Genomic DNA, 27032 nt, shown 5'->3' with positions numbered 1-27032 from the left:
GGGAGCTGCCCGCAGCAGCGGGTGCGCGTGTTTGCACGCTCGCTGCACCGGGGCGGGTGTGCAAAGCCTTTGTGCGCGGGGCGAGGAGCCGGGGGCTGGGCACGGAACAAAGCGGGGGGGGGGGGGGACACACGCGCACGGGGGGGGGGGGGGGCAACACGCACGGGGGGGGGGCGTGCAAGGGAGCAGGCGCACGGATCTGAGCGTGCAAGGGGCGTGCAAGGGGGGCGCGCGCACCGCTCGCGCAGGGAGGGGGCAGCGCGGAGGGGCGCACGCCCAGCTCCGTGCTGCAGTGTGCGGGGGGGGGACAGGCACGGGGGGGGGGGGGAGGGCCGGGGGCTGCGTGGTGCAGGGGCGGTGCGGGGTGTGGGGGGGGGGGCCGCGGGGTGCAAGGGGGGGGCTGCGGGGTGCAGGGGGGGGCGCGCACGGCGCGGGGGGGGGGGGGCTTGGTGCAGGGCGAGCAGTGCGCGGGGAGGCGCTGCGGGGGGGGGATGCCGGGTGCCGGGGGGGGGATGCCCGGTGCGGGGGAGGGTGCCGGGGAGGGGGGGGGGGGGATGCCGGGGGGGGGGGGGATGCCCGGTGCCGGGGGGGGGGCCGCGGGGGGGGGATGCCCGGTGCCAGCCCTGCGCGGCTGCGCGGGGGCTCCGAGGATGCGGCGGTGTGATCGCTGGCCCCCCCCCCCCGAGGGTTCCCCCGCCCCCGTTGCCATGACAGCGCCCCCCCCCCCCCGCAGAAGGATGCTTTTTTTTTGGGGGGGGGGGGCAGAAAGGGAGGGGGAATCCCCGGGGGGGCGGGGCGGGGAATCCCTCCCCTCTGCGCCCCGCCCGCAGCGGGAACCCCCCCGCTTTCAAGACGGGGGGGCACAGAACCGGGAACCCCCCCCCAGATTGGGGGGGGGGGGCTGAGGGGGGGGTGTTCCCCGTTAACCCCTTCAGTGCCCGCAGGATCCCATCTTGCCGGGGGGGGGGGATAATCCCCAGCCCCCCCCCCCATCTGGGGATCCCCCCCCGCACTGGGGGGGTCCCGTTTGGCAGGAGGGGTCCCCCCCCCATTCACCCCGCCCTTGGAATGGGGGGGTCTTTGCACTGGGGAGGGGGGGGGCAGCCCCCCCGTTAGCCCCACAGGACGGGGGGGTTCCCCACGGCACTGCAGTGGGGGGGGGGGCGGCACCGCGACCACAGCCCCGCAAATCCGCAGTGCAGCGAGGAAGAGGAGGAGGAAGAGGAGGAAGCAGCGGAAGGGGGAGAAGGCGGGGGGGGGGGGGACACCGCCAGCCCCCCCCCCCACGGGGACCCCACCAGAAGGATGTAAGGGTCGGGGGGCTCGGCGTGGCCCGGGGGGGGGGGGCCCGGGGGGGAAGCACTCACTTGGGCTCCTTCCTCCGGCACCGAGGCAGCGGCGAGAGCGCGGTGAGGGCAGGGCCCCCCCCAAAGCTGCTGGGGGGGGGGGCACGAAGCGGGGTCCCCCCCACAGGGAGGCCCCGGGCCCGAGCTTGGCTCCGGGAACAAAGCTGGCGGGGGGGGGGGGGGGGGGGGGGGGGTGCAGGAAAATCCCCACCGCAGCGCCCCGGGGAAATTGGGCTGAATTTGGGCATTTTTTGTACCGGGCATTTTTTGTACCCCCAAGACAACGACCCCCAAGCGCAGCTCCAGGGGGGTTTGGAAGGGCCCCAGCCAGGCCTGGAGCAGGCGGAAGCCTCCCCCAGCCCCAAAACGACCAGCCCTCCCCCCCCCCGCCCCATTTTCCCCCCATTTCACTCCTCTCGCAGCCCACCCGTTTTTTTTTTTTGCTCGTTTGTTTTTTTTTTTGCTCTTTTTCTGTTTTTTAATCGGATTCAAACACCACAAACTTCTCACGCAGGGGACACGCCGCGTGCGCTCCTCCCTGCCCGCAGGGGTAGGGGGCTGGGGGGGGGGGACGGGACACCCCCCAGACCCGCTTCCACCTCCCCCCTGCCAAAAGCGGGGTGCGGAGGGTTTGGGGGGGGCCCCCGCCCCCCTGCAGCGGGCGCTCGGCTTCAGCTTTTGCTCCGATCCCCTCGCTACCGAAGCGCAAAACGCCTCGAGGGGAGGTGCTGCAGCCCCGCCGCCCGCTCCCAGGAGACCCTCGGGGTGGGGGGGCCACAGGCAGCCCCGGGGCTGGGGCCCGGGGGTTCTGTACCGTCAGAAGAAAGCCCAGCGCCCCCCAGCACCCCCCCGGCACCCCGACACCCGGGGGGGCCGGGAAGACGTCAAGAGGCGCTGCTCGCGCGCAGCACGGGGCAGGATTCGGCCCGGGCTCCGTGGGGAGCTCGCCGCCTTCTCCCACCAACAAACCTGGGGGGGGGGGGTTCCAGCCGGGGGGGGGGGCACGCAGCCAGGGCGGTGCTTGAGGGCAGAGGAGGGGGGAGAGGTGCTAGGCTGCGCCTCGCTGCCCCTCCCGCAGGCCCTGGGGCCCTTCCTTGCCCGAGCCGGGGAGGAAGCAGGGGGAGGAGCGGCAGCTTCGCTTCTCGGGGGGCAGTTCTTGGGTTGCGGACCCCCCCCCCCACCCCCCCAGGCCCCCTCCTGGCCCAGCAGCGGTGCAGGGGGCTCCCCGGGGGGGGCACTGCGAAGCTACTGGGGGAAGGCACACGCAAGTCTGGCGCTGGTGGCCCACGCAGGCAGGGCAGGAGCCTCGCACATCCCCTGGGTGACGGCACCGCGCTGAGGGAGCCGCTGCCCAAATTGTGCTTCCTCCTCCCTGGCCGATGCAGCGCTGGGAGGGAGGGAGGGAGGAGGCTGGCAGCGGGCAAGTCCCAGCCCGGAATCTCTTCGGGGACACCCCAAGCACCAAAAAAAACGACGGGAGGAAGGGAGGGCGGGTGCCTCCCTGGTGGTGTTCTCAGGGAATTCACCCCGCAGAGCTCGGGGTGCAGCGCAGGGGCGGGGAGGAACGCACGCTGGGTCAGGTCCGGGCTGCGAGGGGGTGAACCGCGGCGCGGGGCCCCCAGGCCGGAGCCGGGGAAGCGAGTTAGTAGCTTTTGGTAAGACGAGAACCGAATTGAGAAGCACAAAAAGGCGGCGTCAGCGCTGTCCGGGCGGCTCGGCGCCAGCTGCCCGCGGAGGTGAGCGCGCGAGGGGCAGGCCGTGAGAGCGAGGGCAGCGGGACCCCGAGGCGGGCCGCGGCCTCGCGCTTATCCGAAATCCGACGACAAAGACAGAAAGGGGGGAAGGGCAGGGAGGGGAAACGCAGGAGAGGGGGCTCCTTGCGCCTCCTGCTTCACCCGAGCACGGCCTGGAGCTCCAGCCCGCCGTCCGGGGGCGGGGGACGGTCGGCCCTAGTTCTACTTGTGGCTGTTGTAAGCCTTGTGCCTCTGGTTCATGGGGTTTTCCGGGGACTTCATCCACTCCTTCTTGAGGAGCTGCTTGAGCTGGGACAGGCGCATGTTGGGGTTCTCTTGCTTCAGGCGCGGCAGGTTGACCTCCTCGAACGCCGTGAAGGCGGCTTTCATCCGGCGCTCGGGGTGCCGGTCCGGGTCGTTGGCAACGCTGCGGGAGGGAAGGGGGAACAGCCACACGTCACAAAAACGCCTCCCGGCAGGCGGCCGCCGCTCGCCCAGCTCGGATCCTCCGTCAGCGCGACCCAGCGAGCGCAGAACATCGCTGGCCGTAAAGCGGAAGCCCCCCGACACCTCCCCTTCCCGCTTCGAACGCCCCCCGCAGGACATCGGGGCTCGTTTCGAGGGGCGGAAGGCAGCGGGCTCAGCTTCTTCTCGCTGCCGAGACAGAAAGCTGCCATCGCGGCGCGAAGAGAAGTCGTTCAGAGAGCCGGGAGGGGATGCCGGGTCTGGGGGGAGGGAACGCCTGCACGAATTTCTCCTAAGGAACGCGACACCTTCAGGGAGAGCACCCCCACGGCAAGGCCAGGTACCTGAGGACAGCAATGGCGTCTTCGATCGTCCTGGCCTCCACCGTCCCTTCCTCCAGGACCCTTCTGTTGATGTTCTCCTCCAAGGGCACCTCCAGGTGAGTCTTCTCCTTCTCCACTGCGCAGGGAAGGGGGAAAGGGAGAACCGTTAGTGTCAGACCCCGACTCTGTAACGTTCCCAGAGGAGGCACGGCCTCCTCCAGAGCACTGAGGAGAGGGCTGGGAAATCTCAGCCGGAGTCCCCAGGCCTGGAAAGCACAAAAAAACGGCTTCGCGGCTCTGTTTCTCCGTCTCAGGGAGACGGGAGGTTTCGTTCTTCCCCATTTGGGTGTCAGATAAAACAAAACGTACAGCACAGGACAGCCGCAGGCAGCTCTTCCTCTCCGCACCTCGTCCCCTCAGTGACCAAAAAAAAAGGAGCCGTCCCCTCTCCCGCGCCCCTGCCGCGGCCTTTCCGCGGTGCCACCGCACCTGTGTCCGCATTCTCCTTCTGCTGCTGGTCTTTCCTGATGCTCTCCTCGATCTGGGCCCTGGTGACTTTGCCTGGAGCGACCTGCTTGGGCGACTTCCCTTTCAGCTTCGAGTCTTCCTCCTCCAGCAGGCGCTGCAGCTCCTTCTTGCGCTCCAGCTGCTCCAGACGCCGCTTCTCCCTCTCCTCCTGGAAAAAGGAGAGAGGATCAAATCATCAAATCACTCCTAGTGCCTTCTGCGGCAGCAGGGACGTTAAAGTGTCCCTTACAGGAACAGGAAAGCACCCCTGGAACAGGCACCTCGCCCCCACAGCTAACAGAGCACCGACCTCACCTCACAGAGGAGAGGTTTGCGGGTTCCCCTGCCCTCCAGCAGGACGGCAGCAGCCTGCCCCGTCCTCGCAGCGGGATAATTCCCCCGGCCCTACCCCGTCTGCAGCCTCCTGCCAGCTCCCCGTGATGCTGGCGCTGCGAAACACAACCCTGCTGCTGAGACGGAGCACGAGGCGGCGGCCAGGACTGCTGACGACCAGATTAAGTCCTCCACTTTAATTTTAATAAGTGGCCGGAGGTTGGAAGTTCAACGGTTGTTGGAGACAAGCTTGTCAAGAGGCCGAATTCATCCTCGGATCTGGCTCGCGCTCCTCCAAAGAGTCAGGGCAGGGGTTAGACCGAATGCAACCAGCGGCACGGCCCTCGTGTTGATTTTACAGCGCTCCACAAGGAGGTGAAGAGCTACTCCGCTCTCCAAGGGGCAGGGAAGGGTGTGACAAAGCCGTGCAAGGGGCCTGGAGCGGCTTTCAGCACTTTAGCTTTTATTCCTCCTCTGCCAAAGCCTGCAACGTCTTGCAAAAGGAAGAGGGAAAAAAAAACGAGAAGAAAAACACACACCTCTGTCTAGAGGAGTGTCGCTGGAGCACTTCGTATTTGGGTCAGTTACAGGGACGCTTAATTGTGGGCCTCAGCATTTATTCACGGGGATGGCACAACCGAGCGGCAGGAACACCACCGGGCACAAAACCGGGCACAAAACCGGGCACAAAACCGGGCACAAAACCGGGCACCCCGTCGCCGTCCTCGGCCGTGCTTCAGGTGCTGGAGCAGACTCAGGCACATCACGGGGCTGTGGTTCGAGACTTCATTCAGCAAACCCCACCGTTAAGTCACCCCACAGCTCAGGAGCTTGAAGAAAACCCCATCACAGCCCGCAGATGCGGAATCAAAACGCCCCGGGGGCTGCCTGCATCAAACCCAGCCAGGACCCGGCCGCTCAGCCTGGGCTGGGACCTGGGGGGAAGCCTCCTCCAGGCAGCCAGGGGTGGGAAAAAAAAGCCATTACGGGCTTTTATTGCAATTATCTGTCCTCAACCTCCTGGTCGTTAATCCCTTAGTGCCTGTGCCTTGAGACGCGAGGAGCTGGCGGGACCAGGAGGATTTCAAAGCATGAGCTCACTGAAGACACTGCCCTCCCTGCCCGAGTCTTCCTGTCAGGCCTCTCCCTCTTCTAGTAAAGAAGGAGCAATTAATGGAGCAATTAACGGCCTCAGCCGGATCAGGAGGGGCTCTGGCCCCTCTCCAGGCACGCAGGGTGTCGCAAGAGAACTGCCTGTGCTCCCCGAGCACCCGGACGGACCTGGGCGAAAGCAGCCCCGGGCACTCCCCCCCTCGCCGAACGCAGCCGAGCCCCGGCTGGAGCACGAGGAGGCAGGGTTGGGAGCGCAGGGGAACCCAAAAACCGGAGGGATTTGCTGTGCCAGAACTGGGCGAGGGCCACGTCCACTCCCTCCCTCGCCCGGGGTGACCGCGGAGCTATTTATTTCGCGTCGAAGAGGCAGCAAGAAAAGGACGGAGCTTCTCGAGTCTATTTTGGACGGGCGCAAAGGACAGAAAGCGGAAACCAACCCCCGGGGGGCTGGCGGTGAAGGCGGAGAGAGGAGCAGCCGCCTCCAAAGGCTCCCCAAAACCTCAGGGGTCAACGCAGGAAAGCGCCACGGGGTCAGCAACGCGGGCTGAGGCTGGGGGGGACCACGAAGGGACACCCAAAGAGCTCGGGGGTGACAACACGGGACGAAACAGAGCCAGGCAGCCCCTCGGCCACCCGCTGCTCCCTCCCAGACAGCGCCCGCAGGAGCTCTACCTACCTGCAGCCACCAGAAAAAGCTATTTAACGACGCGTAAAGCACACACAGGAGAAGCAGCGCTGGGAGAGCTTCTTTTCTGTACAGAAACCGTCCCCTCCGGCCCTCCCGGGGGTAACCCAGGGGGTGCTGGCACCTCGGCGAGGCTGCACGTGGGCCAGGGCTTCAATAACACGGAAGCAGAGGAGCCGAGCCGAGACCTAAGGCAGGGGAGCGAGACGTTTCGGAGCAGAAATGTGATTTATAGCTGGCGAAGCTTAATCTTTTACCCCTGGCTCCTTACGGGAGAGAGGTGCTGCACAAGGCGGGCAGCCCCGCAGGCACACGTGGCCCCAGCCGGGACCAGGACACGTCCGGCAGGGCAGAAACTCGAGGCCGACGCCGTGCTGCTGGCGGCTCCTCTCAAACAAAACTTCCCGTGGAGGATGCGGCCACATCCCGAAGGGGAATCGGGGAGATGAGCAGGGAGCAGAGCCCGTCGTTGCCGCGCCTCTCCTCTCCCCCTCTCGCCGCCGGGAGAAGCTGCTCCCTGCTCCGGCGTTTCCAGCGGGGTTTCGGTTTGCAGAGAGCGAACGAGGCAGCGCTGTCGGTAATTCGCCGCCGGGCCCGCGGACGCTGCGTGCCCACGTTTGGCAGCGCGCCGTCCCCGCCGGCTCCGTTCCACGCCTCCTGCCGGGCTCACGAGGACCGGAGGCGTCGCGTGGGCAGCGGGGCGCTGAGCCGGGGTGGCCGGACCCAGCACCGGAGCTGCAGCCGCATCGGGGAGGGGGGCACGACGCTTCCCTCCCGGGGGAGTAACCCCCAGGGATGGGGATCCCTGCGGAGGAAGGGGCTGCGCAGGCCGCCAGCGGGACGTCTCGCCCCCCGCAGCGGACCTGTGTGATCGATACCTCGGATCCCGAAGCCTGAGGGCCCCGAAGCTGTCCTTTCTGGAGCCTTCTATCAAGATACAAGTGTCTGTTGCTGGTTTTACTCGCATTAAGGCCAAGTGCCGGGTCCTGCACCTGGGGCACAACAACCCCAAGCAGCGCTACAGGCTGGGAGATGAGTGGCTGGAAAGCTGCCTGGCTGAGAAGGACCTGGGGGTGTTGGTTGACAGTCAGCTGAATATGAGCCAGCAGTGTGCCCAGGTGGCCAAGAAGGCCAACAGCATCCTGGCCTGTATAAGAAGCAGTGTGGCCAGCAGGTCTAGGGAAGTGATTGTGCCCCTGTACTCAGCTCTGGTGAGGCCACACCTCGAGTACTGTGTTCAGTTTTGGGCCCCTCGCTACAAGAAGGACATGGAGGTGCTCGAGAGAGTCCAGAGAAGGGCAACGAAGCTGGTGAGGGGTCTGGAGAACAAGTCTTACGAGGAGCGGCTGAGGGAGCTGGGGTTGTTCAGCCTGGAGGAGGCTCAGGGGAGACCTCATCGCTCTCTATGGGTACCTTAAAGGAGGCTGTAGAGAGGTGGGGGTTGTTCTATTCTCCCACGTGCCCGGTGACAGGACGAGGGGGAATGGGCGAAAGTTGCGCCAGGGGAGGTTTAGTTTGGATATTAGGAAGAACTTCTTTACCGAAAGGGTTGTTAGGCATTGGGATGGGCTGCCCAGGGAGGTGGTTGAGTCACCATCCCTGGAGGTCTTTAAAAGACGTTCAGATGTTGAGCTTAGTGACATGGTTTAGTGGAGGACTTGTTAGTGTTAGGTCAGAGGTTGAACTCGGTGACCTTGGAGGTCTCTTCCAACCTAGACGATTCTGTGATTCTGTAAAAAAAACGCCCGCCTTTCGGCGGGGAGGGCGTGGGGTTTGTGCTTCCAGCCGGGGCTCCCCAGGGACGGCGACGAGCTGCGGCTCACGGGCACGGCGGGCTGGTGCCAGAAGCTCAGCTGCTGCTCCCTCACGCCTCACGGAGCTCCGACGGGTGCCATCCCCCGGCAGCAGGGACCAGCTGAAAGAGCTGCTCCCAGAGCTGGAGGGGGGGGGCGTTTAAAGGAACCCCCCAAACGCCGCGAGGAGCCTCCGAACCCTACCCAGGAGCTCGGTTACCGCACAAGAAGCCCACCTTCAGGGTGAGGAAGGGATGGGAGGTGGTGTGTGGGGGTCGTTCTCCACTCGGGTCCCGCTGGGCAGCGCCCCAAAGGTTCCCAGCACGCTCGCCCCACAGAGGTGCTGCCCGGGCGCCGCGGAGCCGTTAACGTGTTACTGCCATCGCCCGGAGAGCCGGGGAAGAGCCAGAAAAAGCTGGGAAGAGGCGGAAAAAAAGGCCACAGGAAGAGCTCCCTGCCTCCCACGCAGACATCGTCTCCTCCCTGCGCTGCGGCTGCGAGGAACACAGAGCCCCCCCCCCCAGGAGCTCGTGGCCACAACCGGTGGGGCTCTTCCCACAGCAGCACCGCCAGGGCTTTCCCCACATCCCAAAGCTCTCGGTGGAGGGAAGGGAGATTCAGCAAGCTCTGAGCTGCCAGAGCGACACGGGGAGGAAGGGAAGGAAGCAGGGCCGGGCTCGGCCCGCAGCTGGACCCAGCTGCGCAGCACCAAACCCCTCGGTGCAGAGCGCGGGCAGGATCCTGCTGGGCTGCAGGAGGAGCTGGCCGGGGCACGAAGGGGGAAAGCACCGGGATGGCTTCCCTAAAAACCTGCCCGAGGCCCTGGGCTGGCCCCAGATTTGGGGGGGGGGGGGGGGGCGGTTAAAAACAGCTCCACGGTGAGGTAGGTCACCGCCAGCGAGAACCTGACGCAGCGCAGCAGCAAGACCTCGTTCCAGGAAGCAATTAGGCAGCTTTGCGGGACCGCGCCGGGGCACGGCACGCAGGGCTCCGAATTCCAACGTCAGGACACTCATCGGGGCGGGGGGGGGGGAATTCACGCGGATGTGCACGTCGGGGTCACGGGGACGCGCTGGCCTCCTGCCCGCCCGCCCGCGGCACCCGAGCGCCGGCACACGGAGTTCAGCCAGTGCCAAATTCGCAGCGCAGAAGCAGTAACCCCGTAATTTCCCTGTGTATCACCAGCAGGATCCTGCCCAGATAGCAGGAGAGCAAACAAATTGCTTCAGAAGAAGCGGCCAAGCTGTCCCCAGCGAGCATTTCCAGAAAAATCAGGTAAGGCAGAAGTAAATTTGTCTAGCACGGGGGCAGGATAACACCGAAAACCAAACAACCCATAAATGGATTACAGATAAATCCATAAATGGATAAATCCAACCTCCTCTGCTTATTGAGCAGAGGCAAACGCGCACCCAGGGCAGAGCAAGCTGCTAGGAGCAGACCAAAGAGAATTTTTTGAGAGATGTCCCGACGTGCGGCACAAGCTGGGGGGAAAAAAAGCTTTGGATTTAACCCTGCTGATTTCTTTTTCCTTCTACAAAAGGAATTAACGACAAGTTAAGGAAGGAAGACGAAGGAGTAAATAAAAAGCTAAGGATCTGCTTTGCCAACAAATAAAAACCAAGCCCTACAGCAGCGCTCCCGATCATTCACCTAGCTCAATTCTAATCGATTCCAACAGCAACGCTTTTACTCCCTCCCCCCGGAAGCCGGCTCTTCAGCACGCCAGATTTCTCAACTACACGCTGAAGCTCGCGCTTGCTCCCACACCCTGCTGCTTTTAGCTCCCAGAGGAGCCGCTCCTTGGAGCTGCGCTGCCCGAACACCGAGCACAGGACGACGTTTGCACAGACGGCAACGGCTCCGGCACGGAGAAACGAGCCTCTCGGAGCAAACCTGGGTCTCGAGGGCTCTGCGGGAAGCAGCCAGGAAATCTCCTTCCACCTCCCCGCCAGCCTCTCACCTTCCTCTGTTCCTTCCTCATCACGTGTTTGTCTTCATCCTTCCAGTAGGCATCTTCCAGCTCCTGCTGCCGCTTGGCATCGGCTGCTGCCTTTGCCTCGGCCTTCCTCGCGCGGGCAGCGGCCGACTTGGTGTTCTCACCTTGGAACTTCTTGGGCATCACTCAAGGTGCTCTGCGGGAAAGGGAGGCGAGCAATGAACGAGCCTCAGACCCCTGGCCGGGCCCTGGGGCTCACCGGAACGCCTGGAAGCAGGAACGACCGCAGCCCACGCCAGGACAACCACGTCCTCAGCAGCAGCCGCTCCCTCCCGCCTACCTCTCGTGCTGCTGCAGCCCGACAGAGCCGGCCGGGGTCAGGCGCTGAGCCAGGCCCCGGCGCTGCCCGCTGCGGACTTGGGGCGCCGAGCGCGAGCGAAGCCAGGCTCCGCACAGCGGGGCCGCGCCAGGCTCTGCACGTACGCGGTGTATCGAGCCCTCGGAGGGCTCAGACAGCACCGCAGCCCCCCCCTCAAGCCGATGTTGGGCTCCTCAGCCGCACGCGAGCCCCCCGAGGGTTCGCACGGCCCCCCCCACGCAGAGGCAGGGCCCCGCGGGGGCGCTCCGTTAACTCCCGGTGGTGTCAGGGCACACAGAGCCCCACAGGGCAGGCACGGAGGGATCCTTCGGGCTGGAGACGCCCTCCAGGCCCAGCCACCCCCCCAACCCCGGCCGCAGGCCCCAGCCCCGGCCCCCCCTTGCACCCCCACGGGACGGGGACGCCCCCACCCCCCCGGGCAGCCCGTCCCGAGGCCCGGAGGCCCCTTCTGAGGAGAAACGGCCCCTAATGTCCCCTAACCCCCACCCCCCGGCACAACCCGGGGCCGTTCCGTCACGGTTACCGGCCAGGGGCACCCGAACCCGGCCCGGGCCTGCGCCTGCCCCTGCCCCCCTCAGCCCCCAGCGCCCCCCCACAGGCCCGGTCCCGGCCCCCCCCCGGCCCCGCTCCTACCGGGCCCCGCCGCCCCGCCCGTCGCGCTCCGATGACGTCACCGCCGCGCGCGGCGGCTGCCTCAGGGAGGGGGGAGCGGCGCCGGAAGGCTCCTCAGGGCCCCCGCGACGCCGCAGCCGCCATCTTTGTTGAGGGCACTGAGCGTCTCTCACACGGCCCCGGGGGTTGAGGGGGGAGAGAGAGAAGCGGGGGGAGAGCGGAGAGGGGGGCAGCCCCCACGCACAGCGGCGCTCCGGGGCGGCTGAGGAACCGCGGAGAGCCCGCCCGGTTGCAGCAGCCGCCGCCACTTCTTCCGTGCCCGGCACAAAGATGGCGGCGCAGCGGCGCCCCCCTCAAGATGGCGGCGGGGCAGGGCGGGGCCAACGTCACGTGGGCGGGTGGGCGGGGGCTTGGCGGGGTGGGCGGGGCCCGGCTGGAGGCTGGGGGCGGGGTCGGGAGGAGTGGGCGGGGCTTGGCGGGGCGCGGCCCATTGTTGGCCGGGTGGGCGGGGCAGGGAGGGGGCGGGGCTTAGCGGAACCACGCCCCCTCCCCGTTCTCCCCCCCCCCCCCCCCCCCCCAAGCCTCCCGATCTCCCCCCGCCCCCCCAGGACCGACCCCCCCGGCCCCCGCCCTCCCCTCATCCCCCCTAATCCCCCCCACTTCCCCCCCGGGCCCCCCCCGAGCCTCCCCGACCCCCTCATCCCGCCCCTGACCCCCCCCAGGCCCCATAACACCCCCTCCCGACCCTCCTCCGGGTCCCCCCGACCCCCTCATCCCCCCCTGACCCCCCTCCGACCCCACCCCTGACCCCCCCCGGACCCTCCCCAGCCCCCGATTCCCCCCCGACCCCCTCCAGACCCCCCCGACCCCAATGGACCCCCCCCCCCCCAGGCCCCCTCTGACCCCTTCATCACACCCCCAACCCCCTCCAGACCCCCCCCGACCCCCTGAACCTCCCCTGACCCCCCCCGGCCCCCCTGGACCTTCCCCTCGGGGCCCCCCCCGAACCCCTTATTCCCCCCCGACCCCCTCGAACCCTCCCCAGCCCCCCCAGAACCCCCCCCCCCCAAGGACAGGCTCGACCCCCGGGAGCCACCACAGCATTTATTGTCCCCTGTCCCCCCCCCCAGAGCTGCGGGTGGGGGGCACAGGGGACACCGTCCTGGGGGGGACACAGGGGACAGCAGCCCGGGGGGGGGGGGGCACACCCCTGGGTGCCCGTTCTCCCCCCCCCCCCCCCCGGTGCCCCCCTGTCCCTACACGTGGGTCTCCTGCAGCAGCTGCTCGGTGGCACCGCAGAGCTCAGGGGGGCCCGGGCCCTGCAGCCCCCCCGGGCTGCCTGCACCAGCAGCACCGGGGGGGCCTCGGCACCCTGGGGACCCCTGAGGACCTGCAGGAAGAGGAGGGGGCTTGAGGAGGCTGGGGGGGGCAAGGGGGGGGGTTGGGGAGGGGGATTTTGGGGGGGGGGGGGGGGGGTCACCTTGGCGGGGTGCTCGCCCGGGGGGGTGGTGGCCCCCGCCGGGGACACCGAGGACGTCTGCTTCGTGATGTCCCACCACAGCACCCCCGGGGGCAGCCGTGCCCGCTTGGTGGGCCCTGGGGGGGGGGGGGGGGCACCGTGGAGAGGGGTGCGGGGTGGGGGGCAACGTGGGCCCCCCCCCCCCCCCCCGTGTCCCCCCCGGCCTCACCCGCCAGGTAGCTGAGCAGCACCCCCGCCAGCACGGTGCAGAGCGTCCCCAGCGCCCCGTAGTACAGGTAGGAGATGGCGTAGAAGTCGCCCACCACGGCCGGCCTGCAACGGGGGGGGGGGGGGGGCGGTGACACCGCCCCGGTGACGTCATGAGGCGGGGTGACGTCACCAGGAGAGTGGTGTGACGTCAGAAGGGACGAAGGAGGGGGAGGGCACGGTGAACAGGGCGACAGCGTGATGTCACAAGGAGCAAGGGCAGCGGCGTGATGTCATAGCGGACAAGGAAAGCACTGTGACATCACAATGAGCAAGGAAAGCGCTGTGACGTCACTATGAACGAGGCCAGCAGTGTGACGTCACCATGCCCAGGGCCAGCAGTGTGATGTCACAACGCACAAAGAAAGCAGCGTGACATCGTTGTGAACAAGGCCAGCAGCGTGACGTCACAACGCACGAGGCCAGCAGCGTGACGTCACTATGAACACGGACAGCAACGTGACGTCACTGTGAACAAGGCCAGCAGCTTGACGTCACAATGAATGAGGCCAGCAGTGTGACGTCACAACACACGAGGCCAGCAGCGTGACGTCACCATGAACACGGACAGCAATGTGACATCACTGTGAACAAGGCCAGCAGCATGACGTCACAATGCACGACACCAGCAATATGACGTCACAACGGACAACGCCAGCATTATGACGTCACAACGCGCAACGCTGGCAGTATGACGTCACGACGCACACGGACAGCGGTGTCCCGATGGCCGTGCACCCCCCCCCTACCCCCCCCCCCTCACCGTGCGGGGGCCGGGGCCGGGCGGCGGGGGGGGCAGCGTCCCCAGCAGCAGCAGGGTGCGGTCGGTGCCGGCGGTGCGGTTGTAGAGCGGGCAGCGGGCTCCGGAGGCGGGCAGCACGCCCGAGGCGGCGGCGCTGGGCGGGTAGAGGCTGCCCCCCACTGCCACCCACAGCGAGAGCGCCAGGCCGGCGCCCAGGCCCCCGAACACCCCCTGGGCGAGGAACAGGGGGTCCGCATGGCACCGGGACCCCCGGCACCGGGACCCCCCTCCCCGTTACCCAGCCCCGCACTCACGGCCGTGGTGCACGCCGGCACGAACATGCCCAGGACGAAGGCTCCCAGCAGTGGGCCGCTGATCACCCCCATGACGGTGAAGGAGCCCTGGATGGGGACGGGGACGGCGCTCGGGGTGGCCCCACAGGCCCTCGAGGGCTCTCCAGCCACCAGCGGTGCGTGGCGGGTCCGTGCGCGGCCGGGCAGAGCCGGCGGGATGGGGAGAAAGGGCCGGGGGGGGGGGGATCAGTGCCGGGCAGGATCTGACCCCCCCGGCTGGGCTCACCTGCAGCACACCGCCGCCCAGCAGCGAGGCCAGGGCTGCCACCGTGATGCAGGCGGTGCCGTAGATCAGCGCTGCGGGGAGAGAGGGGGCTCAGGGGGGCGGTTGTGGCACGGCGTGGCACGGCACAGCACGGCATGGTGCAGCATGGCATGGCACAGGGTACCGTGGCACGGCACGGCATGGCGCAGTGCAGTGCAGCGCAGCATTGCACGGCACGGTGCGGCACAGCATGACATGGCACGGCACAGAATGGCACAGCACGGCATTGCACGGCACAGCACGGCATTGCACGGCACAGCACGGCATGGCACAGCATGGCATGGTGCGGCACGGCACAGTACAGGGTACCGTGGCACAGCACAGCATGGCGCAGTGCAGCACAGCACTGCATGGCACGGCACAGAATGGCACAGCACGGCATGGCATGGCACGGCACGGCATTGCATGGCACGGCACAGAATGGCACGGCATGGCATGGCACGGCACGGCATTGCATGGCACGGCACAGAATGGCACGGCACGGCATGGCATGGCACGGCACGGCGTTGCATGGCACGGCACAGAATGGCACGGCACGGCATGGCACGGCACGGCATTGCATGGCACGGCACAGAATGGCGCGGCACGGCATGGCATGGCACGGCACGGCATTGCATGGCACGGCACAGAATGGCACGGCACGGCATGGCACAGCATGGCATTGCATGGCACGGCACAGAATGGCACGGCATAGAATGGCACGGCATGGCACGGCACAGCGTGGCACGGCACAGCGCGGTGCAGCACGGCACAGGGCAGGCTGCACGGCACAGCGCGGTGCAGCACAGCACTGCATGGCACGGCACAGCGTGGCACAGCATAGTGCAGCGTGGCACGATGTGGCACAGCATGGCACGGCACGTTGCAGTGCAGGGAGACATAGCGTGGCACAGAACGGGTTTGCACGGCACGGTGCAGCACGGCACGGCATGGCATGGCACAGAACAGCATGGCACAGCCCAGGATGGGGCAGCACAGCACGGCATGGCATGGCACAGCACAGCACGGCACGGCACAGCACACCATGGCACAGCACAGCGCACCACGGCACGTTGTTGTGCAGCATGGCACGGCCCAGGATGGGGTGGCACGGCATGGCACGGCACGGCATGGCACGGCTCAGGGCGGCCCGGCCGTGCGCCGGGACCCGTCCCCACTCACACAGCCCCTTGGAGACCAGCGTCAGCCTCCGCGGTGACAGCGCGGGCATGCGGGGCTTCACCAGGTCCTCCACGGTGACGGCGGCCATGGCGTTGATGCTGGTGGAGGCCGTGCTGGGGGGGGGGGGGGGGGGGGGCAGCGCTCAGCCCCGCACCGCACCGGGGGGGCAGTGCCGGGGCCACCCCTTCCGTGGGGCCACCGCGGTCCCCAAGCGGCCTCACCTCAGGGTCCCGCTGTAGGCGCAGGCCAGGAACAGCCCCGGCACCCCCGGGGACGTCTGGAAGATGTCGAGGACCAGGTAGGGCATGTACTGGGGGGCACAGGCGTGTCGGGGGGCAGGCGGGACCCCCGTCCTCGCCCACCCCTGCTGCTGTCCCCATCCCGGTCCCCTCCCCGGTCCCCTTCCCACCTGGCCGCCCTCAGCCGGGCGCTCGAGAGGCCGGATCCGGCGCAATCGTACCTGGTCCGGGGCCGAGATGTAGCCGGCCAGGAGGGGGTCGCAGTCCTTATAGAGCGCAAACATCACAAGGCCACAGGCCACCGCGCTGGAGACGATGCAGAAGAGCCCCACTTGATTGACCAGCAGTGCTCTGCGGGCACGGCGAGAGATCACAGCATGGCCTGGCGGGGCTGGGGGGGCCGGGCAGGACCCGGGCGGGGGGGGTCAGGATCTGGGCAGGGGCTATGCAAGGGTGCGGGGTCTGTGCGGGGTCTTTGGAGGAGCGCAGGCCCCATGCGGGGTCCATGCAAGGGCGCAGGGTCCACGTGGAGGTGCAGGATCTGTGCGCGGGCTCCCCCCACCCCAACCACAGCCCCTCACCCCCCCCCCCGACACCGTCCCAAGCCGGGGGCCGGGCCCCGCAGCCCCCAGCCTCACATCCTCGCCTCCCTCTCGCTCCTGCAGGCCACGTAGCGCTGGACCTGCGCCTGGTTCACGCCGTACATGGAGAGCCAGAGCAGCGTGCCGCCCAGCACGAAGCTCCAGAAGGTGTAGCGGCTCCGCGGGTCGGGGTTGAAGCTGGGCACAGCACCGGGGGCCGAGGGTGAGCCGGGGCAGCCCAGGCACCCCAGCACCCGGGGCAGTTGTGTGTGTGGGGGGGAAACGCGGGGACTCACTCGCCAAAGTTCACCCTGGAGGCGTTGGCGGCGATGGCCAGGACCCTGGCGGGGCCCCCCGCCAGCAGCAGCCCCCGGATGATGACGGCGATGAAGCCGGAGAGCATCACGAAGACCTGGAAGACGTCCGTCCAGATGACAGCCTTCATCCCGCCCTGCGCCCGAGGGACACCCGGTGAGCGCCGGCACCCAGGACACCCAGGGACCCCCCGGGACCCCCTGGGACCCCCGCTCCACACGCACTATGGTGGTGTAGAAGGTGCAGATGGCTCCGGTGGAGAGCAGCGACGCCCAGATGTCCAAGCCGGTCACTAAAGGAGAAACGAGGGTGCTGAGCAGCATGAAAAATTTGGGGTGGAAAGGGGCTGAGCTGTCCCCCCGTGGGGACAGGGACACGTGGATGTCCCATGTCCCCACCGTACCTTGGTTGAGGATCAGGGCGGGGGCGTAGATGACGATCCCCGTGTACAGCACCTGCGGGGATGAGGGGGGGGGGGGTCAGGGCCAGCACCCCATCCTGCGCCGGTGCCCGCTGTGCCCGCGGGGCCGGGGACACGGCGTGCCGGTGCCGCCCAGGCGCAGCGTGCGGGCGCTGGGAAAACACTCGGCTTTCCATTCCAAACAGGCTCCCCGCGGGGCTGTGCTCGCTTTGAGCCGCGGAAAACACGAGCACGGGAACGAGGGGGCTCCAGGGGCCAAAAGCACCGTGAGCACGGCTGGGACCCCGCATCCCTGTCCCCCACTCCGTGTCCCCCCCGGCCCCCCCGGGGACGCACCGTGGCCGCTATGTACTGCACGGTGCCGCAGAGCCGCACGCGCCTGCTGAAGCGCCGCTCCAGGTACTGGGGACAAGGATGGGGACCGTGTCGGGGACGCCTGCCAGGTCCCAGCCGCGGGCAGGATGCGGCCCCCGGCCCCCACCTCGTAGGTGCTGGTGAGCCCCAGGCGGTAGAAGACGGGCAGGAAGAGGTGGGCGGTGAGCAGGGTGTTGAGCAGCTGCCCCAGGCACATCCAGAGGAACTTGGAGCCGTAGCGGTACGCCTCGGCCGGCACCCCCAGCACCTGGATGGCCGACATGAAGCTGGCCGAGAGCGAGAGCCCCACCGGCACCGCCGCCATCCGCCGGCCGCCCGTAAAGAAATCCTCCGAGGTCTTCTGGCCGCCCTTGGAGAGGCCGTGGAAGAGCCCGATGCCCGTGGAGACCAGCAGCATCAGCCCGAAGACCCCGTAGTCCCAGAGGCTGAAGGTGAGGGGCTCCGGCACCCACACCTCCAGGCTCTCCGTCGGGGCCAGCGTGGCGGCTGCAGGGGGGGGACAGCCCCCACCGGGCACCTGCAGGCACACGGGGACGTGGAGCGAGGACGGGGACACGCGGCCGGGACAGGGCACGGCGGTCCTGGTGCGTCCAGGAGCAGCCAAACTGGAGCGGGAGAAAACCTGGGGCAATTATCAAGGTTTAAGGCAAGCGTGAAGCACAACATCGCCGCGGCCCCGACTCCGACCCCGTCCCCATCCCGGCGAGGGCTGCACAAAGGGGTCAGCCCCGGCTCAGCAAGGAGAGTACCCCAAATACCTCCGGAGCCAAGGCACGCAGGGGGATGAGCGCCGCACTCCCCGGTCCTACCCACGCCCGAGCGAGTCGGCCGCGCGTCGTCCTGCACCCGAAGGACGTGGCCGGGACGCAGCAATCCCCCGAACCCAGCGCAAACAGGAGGAGGGGCTTTGCCTGAGCACCAGTTATCTCCAGACGGGGACAAAACAAACCCAAGCTAAACCTTTACCCAGCAAAAGCACCTTCCTCGCCGGCAGCTCCCCCAAGGACTTGGCCAGGATCCGGCCGGCGCGGGGCTGAGCGCCGAGGCTGCCGCGGGCTCGGCGGGCGCTGCTGTGCCGGAGGGGCGAGGGGCTGGCCACGGGGCCAGGCAGGAGGCAGGATTAGGCACCGGGGAGGGACGTGGAGCCGGCGGGGGCCGTGGTGATAACCCCTTCCCTGCCACCCACCCAGGTCCCGGCCACTCAGCACCGCGACGTGCGGGATCCGGCCCTGAGTCCAAGGCCAAGCGCCGGTGGCCTGAGCGTGGGGACAGGGCGGGGGGTGGCTCTGCCCGCTGGGGTGCAGGAACATCAGATCTGGTCCAGCTTCCTCGTTCCCAGGCACAAGCACTGCTTTGTCCCACCCCGGACAGGTTGTCCCCACACCTTAAACAGCGGGGCTGTGACCCAGGAAGAGCCCCAGCCTTGGGGACAGAGCCAGGACCAGGCAACGTCCCCTCCAAGGAGCGGCTCGGTGCCACCACGGGGCAGCTCCTCGTGCCCCGGCACGGCGCAGGGTCCCTGGTCCCCAGGGTCTGGCTGCAGTGACAAAGCATCCGCGGTGGCCTTGTCCCCAGGAGGCAGGACCCTGCTCCCTGACGTGCTTTTTGAGCAGCAGAAAGGGAAAAAAAAACAACAACGAAGGGCGGCTGCTGGATGCCCCCACATCCGCCGGCGGCTGCGTGCGGAACCGCACAGCACCGGGGCTGGGCACCCAGCTCCCAAAAGGGGGGGGGGGGGGCTGAGACCACCCTGGGGGGGCTGCGAGCGGGGCGAGGGGGGGAGCGCAAGGTGCATGGGGACAGCGCCTCGGTCAGGGGGGCGGCATGGGACAGGATAAGGGGCAGGATGCTCAGCACCCATCCCTGCGGCACCGCGGCACCGGGTGGGATCAGCGGGGTGCCCCCGGCCAAGCGGGGTGCCCCTCTCCTGCCCCTGGGCTCCTTTGGGTGGCTCCTCGGAGGCCCCCCCACCCCTCTCCCCCTCCCTCGTCAGGAAGTCCCTGGCTGCTCAGAGACGCTGTGGGCAGGAAGGAAGTCACCAAGGGGACTTTTTGGCTCTCCCTCTTTGCTCGCAGCCACCTACGCAGCCCAGAAACCCCAGCCCTGCCCAGTCCCGGCACCGGAACACGCAGCACCAGCGAGGCCACCGGGACGGTGCAGGTACCTTGGGGCACCGGGATGGCACAGGGGGGCTATTGGGGTCTGGGCAACCCACCTGGGCATGGGGATGGAGCCGCATCCTCCTCACGGTGGCCCACACCTGGGGGTGAGTGCCCATCCCTGGGCTGAGCGACGCGGAGCGGCTGTGGGAAGGGCTGGGGCCGTCCGCACGCCCTAAAACAAAACATCTGCCTGCCTCATTTTCCCCACCTGCACCCCAGGTGCGGGGCAGTGGGCAGCTGGTCCCGGCCCCAGGGATGCTGCGGGGTTTTACCCTGGGGAGAGAAGGATCCCAAAGGTCTCCTCGGGGCCCCCCCCCTGTCCTTGCAGCACCTGCCATGGCCCCGCTGGGCGAGGAGACCCCGCTGATCGGGGAGCGCTCGTGCAGCCTCTCCTCCACCGAGCCCGGCACGCTGCAGGTGTACCTCTACCACCGGGCGCCCACCCCCCGCGCCCCCCCTGACTCTGCCGGCATCCTCACCTTCACCTTCGGCGAGTACACGGCCGAGGAGCTCTGCGTCCACGCCGCCAAAGCCTGCGGTGAGCCCCGGCCCCGCGCCCGCCGGCCTGGCACCGGCCCCGTGCAGTCACGGCCCCGGGGACAGCTCCGCTCTGCCCGTCCCCAGGCGTGCTGCCCGTCTGCCACCCCCTCTTCGCCCTGGCCACCGAGGACCTGAGCTGCTGGTACCCCCCCAACCACCTCTTCACCGTCGAGGATGCCCGCAGCCAGGTGGTGGTGTACAGGATCAGGTACGGCCTGCGGGGACGCGGCCCCTGGGGACTCTCTGGTGGCTGATAGGGGCTGTGCCGCACGGGACGTGGCCCTGAGCCCTGCCCCTCGCCCCCACCAGGTTCTTCTTCCCCAACTGGTGCGGGCTGGGGCAGTCGCACCGCTTCCAGCTGCCCAGCGACCGGGCCAGCCCCGTGCTGGACTACCCCGTCATCGATTACCTTTTTGCCCAGGTGAGCCCCCGCCGGCGTCCCCGTCCCCATCCGGAGCCAGAGCCCGGGGCAGGATGTGACTCCCGGGCATGGAGCTGGAGGGGGGCACCTCTGGGGCAGCCCTGCACAAAGGGGGGGTCAGCAGGGGACACGTTGGGGGGACACACACGTTACCTGCCACGGCCTCGTGGGTGGTCCGGGGGGGTCTCAGGGCGCATCGGCTCTGTGCTGGCTGCAGCCCCCGGGGTGCGTGGCTGGGGCTGGCAGGGAGCAGGGGGCTCACAGGGGGGCCCCCGCTGAGCTGCTGCCGCGTCCCCAGTCCCGCAGCGACTTCATCGAGGGCCGCGTGGAGGTGGCGCTGAGCCTGCCGAGGCAGGAGCAGTGCCTGAGCCTGGCCGTGCTGGACATGCTGCGCATCGCCAAGGAGAAGCGGCAGAGCCCCGACGAGGTCTTCAACTGCGTCAGGTGAGCGGGGACCACGGGGCTGGGGAGGGCCCGGGGTTAGGGGGGGGGGGGTTACCCTGACCTCTCCCATCGTCTCCCCCCCCCCTCCCCAGCTACAAGTCGTGCATCCCCGAGCCGCTGCGGTGCCAGATCCAGCAGCACAGCTTCCTCACCCGCAAGCGCATCCGCCGCCGCTTCAGCAAGTCCCTGCGCAGGATCGGTGGCTGCCAGGCGGACGGGCGCCACCTGAAGCTCAAGTACCTGCTGGACCTGGAGCGGCTGCAGCGGCGCTGGGCCGAGGAGAGCTTCGCCGTGCGCGGCCCCGACGCCAACATCACCATCCACGTGGCCGGCGAGAACGGCGTCTCCTGGAGCTGCGGCGGCTCCGAGGTGCCGGGGACGGGGGACGGGGGGGTTTGGGGAGGGGTGTGTGTGGGGGGTCTGGTCGTAGGGTGAGTGGGGGGGGGACGCAGAGGGCAGCCCGCCGGTGTCCCCGCAGAGCCGCCAGCACTTCTGTGACTTCCCCGACATCGCCGACGTCAGCATCAAGCAGGCGAGCCGGGACGGCAGCCCCGTGGAGAACCGCATCGTCACCCTCACCAAGACGGACAACCGGGTGCTGGTGAGCTGGGGAGGGGGTACTGGGGGAGGGACACAATATAACGGGGAGGGTTGGACGGGGGGGCTCACCTTCCCCCTGCCCTAGGAGGTGGAGTTCCCCACGCTGCAGGAAGCCCGCAGCTTCGTGGCGCTGATCGACGGCTACTACCGCCTGACGGCGGACGCCCACCACTACTTCTGCAAGGAGGTGGCCCCCCCCCGCCTGCTGGAGGACGTGGAGAACCAGTGCCACGGGCCCATCAGGTGGGCGCTGCCCCCCCCCCCCCCGCCGGCCCACGGGTGATGGGGCTCAAAGAGGGAGGGAATTATTTAGGGGGGGGAGGCACGAGCCTGGTGGGCACCGCTCCGCGTCCTGGGCGATGCTCGGGTGCCCGCCAGGCTTGGGGTGTGCCATGGGGGGAGCTCCTGGGGTCAGGGTTGGGGGGGGGGGGACATATCCCTGGCAGCACCCCCCCCTGCTTTTCACAGCTCCGAGTTCGCCGTGAACAAGCTGAAGGCGGCGGGGGGCCGCCCGGGGCTGTTCCTGCTGCGCCGCAGCCCCCAGGACTTCGACAGCTACCTGCTGACGGTGTGCGCCGAGGTGAGACCCCCCCCCCCGGCACCCGCACCGGGACCGGCACCGTGCACACCCCCCAGCCCCCCAGCACCCGGCCCGGGTGGCAACGTGGGCAGGGGAACCCGGTGCCGGCGGGGACGGTGCCACCGGGGAACCCGGTGCCGGCGGGGACGGTGCCACCGGTGGTGGCCCTTTGGGACGGGCACGTCCCCGGGGGTCCCCCGCGCCGCTGAGCCCGGCTCTCGCCCCGCAGACGCGCTCCGGGCAGGACTACAAGCGCTGCCTGATCCGCAGGGACGAGGACGGGAGCTTCTGGCTGTCGGGGCTGGCCCGGCGCTTCTGCAGCCTGCGGGAGCTGCTGGGCACCTATGGGTGCTGCGGGCTGCAGGCGGAGGGCGCCCGCCTGCGCCTGGCCACGTGCTGCCCGCCCCTGCCCAAAGGTGCCCACGGCGCCGCCGCGGGGGGACGGAGGGGGCGCGCTGGCGGCGTGACGTCACGAACCGCTCTGTGACGTCACAAAGCACGCCGCGTGGCGTCACAGAGGGGCTGTGTGACGTCGCGGGGGGGGGGCTGTGTGATGTCACAGTGTGTGTGGGGGTTGTATGGGGTCGTAGAGCATTGTAGGCGATTGTGACGTCGTAAAATGAGCAGAGAGGGGCCGGGTGACGTCACAGAGCGGGTGGTGTGATGTCACAGCAGGCAGTGTGACATCACAGAGGGCGCTGTGACGTCACAGCAGCCCCTCACAGCCGCCCCCCCCCCCCCCCCCCCCCCCCCCCCCCCAGAGAAGTCCAACCTGCTGATCGTGCGGAGCAGCTGCCCCCGGCCCCCCAGCTCCCCCTCGGCCCCGCGCCGCAGCCCCAACCAGATGACGTTCCACAAGATCGACCCCGAGAGCCTCACGCGGGTACGGTGGGATGGGGGGGGGGGGCCAGGGGTTTGGGGGTGTTTGGGGGGGGGGGGGAGGCCTCCCCATCCAGCACCCCCTCTCGTGGCAGGGCGAGAGCCTGGCCCAGGGCTCCTTCACCCACATCTACAAGGGCGTGAAGCGGGACCAGAAGGAGGACGAGTTCTACCAGAGCGAGGTGGTGCTCAAGGTGATGGACGGCAGCCACCGCAACTGCTCCGAGGTGAGGCGGGGTTGGGGACCCCCTGCGCCATCCCGGCCGCCCACCGCCGCCCCCCCCCCCCACCCCCTGAGCCAGCCTCCCCTTCCCAGTCCTTCCTGGAGGCCGCCAGCATCATGAGCCAGCTGTCCCACAAGCACCTGGTCCTGCTGCACGGGGTCAGCCTCGGGAAGGAGAGTGAGTGCCCCGCGTCCCCCTCCTCTGCCACCGCCCGCGGCCAGGCACGCGTGGGACCCAGCGGCTCCGTCCGCCCGCAGGTATCATGGTGCAGGAGTACGTCAGGCACGGGCCCCTGGACCTCTACCTGAAGAAGAACCAAGGCGAGAGCAAGGTGACCACGAGCTGGAAGCTGCAGGTGGCCAAGCAGCTGGCGTACGCCCTCAACTACCTGGTGAGCTGGTGCCGGCGCCCCGTGCCCCACGCGTCCCCCCTACCTGTGTCCCACAGCTCCCATATATCCATATCCCATAGCTCCCACCCACCCACATCCCACGGCTCCCATACATCCACATCCCGCGACTCCCACCCATCCATATCCCACAGCTCCCACATGTCCACATCCCACAGCTCCCACATAGCCATATCCCACAGCTCCCATACATCCATATCCCATAGCTCCCACCCACCCACATCCCACAGCCCCCACCCATCCATATCCCATGGCTCCCACATGTCCACATCCCACGGCTCCCATACATCCACATCCCGCGACTCCCACCCATCCGTATCCCACAGCTCCCACCCGTCCGTGCCCCACGCACCCCAGCCCCGAGCCCAGCAGCCCCAATGCAGAGCACCTGGGGGGTCCCCCCCTGCTGGTGCCACACGGGGGGTGCGCTGAGGGTCCCTCTCCCCTCCCAGGAGGACAAAAGGATCACCCACGGCAACGTCTCCGCCAAGAAGGTGCTGCTGACCCGGGAGGGGGACGTGGCCAGCGGCAGCCCCCCCTTCATCAAGCTCAACGACCCCGGTGTCAGCGTCACCGTCCTGGCCAAGGACCGTAAGTGCCTGCACTGACACCGGGGTGCCACGGGCCCCCCCCGCCCCGGTGGGTGCTGAGCAGGGGTCGTCCCCTCTCCCCAGTGCTGGTGGAGCGCATCCCCTGGGTGGCCCCCGAGTGCCTGAGCGACCCCAAGGGCCTGGCGCTCCCGGCTGACAAGTGGGGCTTCGGGGCGACCCTGTGGGAGATCTTCAGCGGTGGCAACATGCCCGTCAGCCTGCTGGAGCCGCAGAAGGTGAGGCTGCCCTGTCCTGCTGTGACCCCGTCCCTCAGTGACCCCATCCCTCGGTGACCCCATCCCGCTGCGACCCCCTCCCGCTGCGGCCCCATCCTGCTGCCCTCTCACCTGCTGCCAGTCCCACTACGGGTCCCCGAGGGATTTCTCTGCTGGCTCTGGTGGCCCAGCAACATGGTCACACTGGAAAAGGGGGGGAGATGGCTGCCCAAAAAAACAGAACCAGGGTTTTGGAGACCCTCTCCCCAGCTCCAGCGCACGGTGGAGGTGGTGGCAAGGTCCAGGCGGTGCCCCCCCCCGCCGCTGTTACCTCCAACCAGCAGCCTACGGGCGCTGCTCGGGGTGCTGCAGCCCAGCACCGGGGCGCAAACCCCTTCTGTGCACCCGCAGAAGCTGCACTTCTACCAGAGCCGCCTCCAGCTGCCCGCGCCCAAGTGGACCGAGCTGGCCACGCTGATCGCGCAGTGCATGGACTACGAGCCCCGCGGGCGGCCCTGCTTCCGCGCCCTCATCCGGGACCTCAACAGCCTCATCACCTCCGGTGAGCACGGGTGGGCACGGGGATGGGCCCCGGCCCCCCCCAGAGACCCCCGTCGCCTCACCTCCCGTCCCCCCCCCCCCCAGACTACGAGCTGCTCTCGGACCCGTCGCCCGCCGACGTGACGCTGCGGGACAGCTTCTGGGGGTACGAGCACGTGGCCGTGGGGCAGGACCCCACGCTCTTCGAGGAGCGGCACCTCAAGTACATCTCGCTGCTGGGCAAGGTGAGGGCAGAGCGACGAGGGTGGGCGCACCGGGGTTTTGGGTGTCCCCTCTTAGCTGGGCGCGAAATGCTGCTCGTGGCAGGGGGAAAGCTTGGTTGGTGCCCACGGCACCCATCTGTGCCTTCCTGTCCTGGGGGTGGCCAAGCGCCGGGGACAAGGTGGGGGGTGCTCCGGGGCACCCCAGTGTCCCTGACCCCCTGCCCGGCCAGGGCAACTTCGGGAGCGTGGAGCTGTGCCGCTACGACCCGCTGGGCGACAGCACGGGCGAGCTGGTGGCCGTGAAGAAGCTGCAGCAGGACTCGGCCAAGGAGCTGCAGGACTTCGAGAGGGAGATCCAGATCCTGCACTCGCTGCAGCACGACTTCATCGTCAAGTACCGCGGCGTCTGCTACAGCCGGGGTGAGCGCGGGGCAGGATTGTTCCGGGGGGGGGAGCAGAGGGGCCCTGGGTGCCCCCGGGGCGGCCGTAACGGGTGCGGGTGCGCAGGGCGGCGGGGGCTGCGGCTGGTGATGGAGTACCTGCCCAACGGCTGCCTGCGGGACTACCTGCAGAAGAACCAGCACCGCCTGGAGCACAGGAGCCTGCTGCTCTACGCCTGGCAGATCTGCAAGGTGGGACCGTGTCCTGTGCCCCCCCACACACCTTGGGGGCATGGTGGCACAGGGGTTCTCCCGTGTTGTGTGTGTCTGGGGGGGGTCTGGATGGGGACAGAGCGGTGCCACCGCTCACGCTGGGGGGGCACAGCCTGGGTGGTGAGCGGCTGCGTCCTGCACAGGGCATGGAGTACCTGGGGGCGCAGCGCTGCGTGCACCGCGACCTGGCCACCAGGAACATCCTGGTGGAGAGCGAAACCCACGTCAAGATCGGCGACTTCGGGCTGGCCAAGCTGCTGCCGCAGGACAAGGACTACTACGTGGTGCAGGAGCCCGGCCAGAGCCCCGTCTTCTGGTGAGGGCATCGCGGTGCTGGGGGGGGGGGGGGGGACGCGCAGCAGCATGGCCGGACCCGGTGCTCAGCACCCTCCCACCGGCAGGTACGCGCCCGAGTCCCTGGCTGACAACGTCTTCTCCCGAGCATCCGACATCTGGAGCTTCGGGGTGCTCCTCTACGAGCTCTTCACCTACAGCAACAAGAGCAGGAGCCCCTCGGAGGTGAGACCCCCCCGGGACCCCACCTTCCCCTGTTACCTGGCCGCTGCCTCCCCATGTTCACGGCCCCCCTGCGCCCCCCAGGAGTTCCTCCGCATGATGGGCACCGAAAAAACGGTGCAGATCATCTGCCACTTGCTGGAGCTGCTGAAGGACAACAGGCGGCTCCCGGCACCACCCGGCTGCCCCGTGGAGGTGAGACCCCCCCCCCCCAGCACGGCGGGGGTCCCAGGGCAGCACCGCGCCCCTGACGCCCCCGTCCTTGTCCCCAGGTCTACGCGCTGATGCTGAGCTGCTGGGCTTTTTCCCCCGGTGCCAGACCCACCTTCAGCGAGCTGGCGCCCAAGATCGAGGCGCTGCGGGACGGCCGCAGCAAAGCCCGCGGGTAGTTGGTGCCAGAACCCCCCAGAAACAGCGTTCTGGGGGCCCTGCTGCAGCCCCCCGGCTCCCCAGCCCCCCCCATGTCCCTCCCCAGCATGATGCGCTGACGGACAGACGCACGGACGCAGCGATGCTTCGAGGGGCTTTAATGGCTGCGGTGCCGCTGCTGGTGGTTCACCTCCTGCCTGTCACCGTGCCCAGCGCAGCAGGATTTGGTCCATTTCTAATAAATTTTGGTAAATTTGGAA

General features: G+C 68.5%; 3 protein-coding genes across 4 annotated transcripts; 1 reads left to right on the top strand and 2 right to left on the bottom strand.

Moving 5' to 3' along the window:
• Positions 1-1794: 1794 nt before the first annotated feature.
• On the bottom strand, positions 1795-11404 carry CCDC124 (coiled-coil domain containing 124). Of its 2 annotated transcripts, none has more exons than XM_066983732.1 (5): positions 11250-11404; positions 10262-10433; positions 4357-4543; positions 3889-4003; positions 1795-3506 (listed from the first exon to the last, which is right to left on the bottom strand). In XM_066983732.1, exons 2-5 carry the CDS (start codon positions 10418-10420, stop codon positions 3302-3304), a joined length of 666 nt encoding a protein of 221 aa, XP_066839833.1. In that variant the 5' UTR covers positions 10421-10433; positions 11250-11404; the 3' UTR covers positions 1795-3301. The 2 variants fall into 2 exon arrangements, with proteins under 2 accessions (XP_066839833.1, XP_047908422.1); XM_048052465.2 differs by lacking the exon at positions 11250-11404 and adding an exon at positions 10578-10967.
• Positions 11246-18368, bottom strand: SLC5A5 (solute carrier family 5 member 5; the record flags this gene model as incomplete). Its single annotated transcript, XM_066983642.1, is given in 18 exon segments — positions 11246-11305; positions 12325-12618; positions 12709-12824; positions 12917-13020; positions 13718-13761; positions 13763-13927; positions 14011-14097; positions 14276-14346; positions 15476-15588; positions 15697-15785; positions 15936-16065; positions 16353-16493; positions 16592-16746; positions 16835-16902; positions 17014-17065; positions 17368-17433; positions 17513-18028; positions 18165-18368. Coding segments are annotated over 18 exon segments (2475 nt in total), but the record flags the coding sequence as incomplete, so codon positions are not given.
• Positions 17499-27032, top strand: JAK3 (Janus kinase 3). Its single transcript, XM_066983729.1, has 25 exons — positions 17499-17837; positions 19482-19566; positions 19897-20106; positions 20193-20316; positions 20418-20529; positions 20828-20973; positions 21066-21342; positions 21452-21574; positions 21659-21816; positions 22042-22153; positions 22383-22569; positions 22915-23036; positions 23128-23259; positions 23349-23433; positions 23514-23647; positions 24118-24256; positions 24340-24491; positions 24882-25032; positions 25116-25255; positions 25465-25654; positions 25742-25866; positions 26031-26203; positions 26289-26406; positions 26488-26598; positions 26676-27032. Exons 3-25 carry the CDS (start codon positions 19905-19907, stop codon positions 26790-26792), a joined length of 3330 nt encoding a protein of 1109 aa, XP_066839830.1. The 5' UTR covers positions 17499-17837; positions 19482-19566; positions 19897-19904; the 3' UTR covers positions 26793-27032.

Source organism: Anser cygnoides, chromosome 27, assembly GCF_040182565.1.
Source record: "Anser cygnoides isolate HZ-2024a breed goose chromosome 27, Taihu_goose_T2T_genome, whole genome shotgun sequence".
Classification (NCBI taxonomy): domain Eukaryota; kingdom Metazoa; phylum Chordata; class Aves; order Anseriformes; family Anatidae; genus Anser; species Anser cygnoides.
This window is presented reverse-complemented; position numbering and strand designations above follow the sequence as displayed.

Bases quoted from the DNA above. Each gene is read 5' to 3' on its own strand.
- CCDC124 (XM_066983732.1), bottom strand. From the start codon at position 10,420: ATGCCCAAGAAGTTCCAAGGTGAGAACACCAAGTCGGCCGCTGCCCGC. The intron at 4,004-4,356 runs GTGCGGTGGCAC...TTCCCTGCGCAG, and splicing joins GAAGGAGAATGCGGACACAG to TGGAGAAGGAGAAGACTCAC. The intron at 3,507-3,888 runs GTACCTGGCCTT...TCCCTCCCGCAG, and splicing joins GACGCCATTGCTGTCCTCAG to CGTTGCCAACGACCCGGACC.
- JAK3 (XM_066983729.1), top strand. From the start codon at position 19,905: ATGGCCCCGCTGGGCGAGGAGACCCCGCTGATCGGGGAGCGCTCGTGC. The intron at 20,107-20,192 runs GTGAGCCCCGGC...GCCCGTCCCCAG, and splicing joins CCACGCCGCCAAAGCCTGCG to GCGTGCTGCCCGTCTGCCAC. The intron at 26,204-26,288 runs GTGAGGGCATCG...TCCCACCGGCAG, and splicing joins GGCCAGAGCCCCGTCTTCTG to GTACGCGCCCGAGTCCCTGG.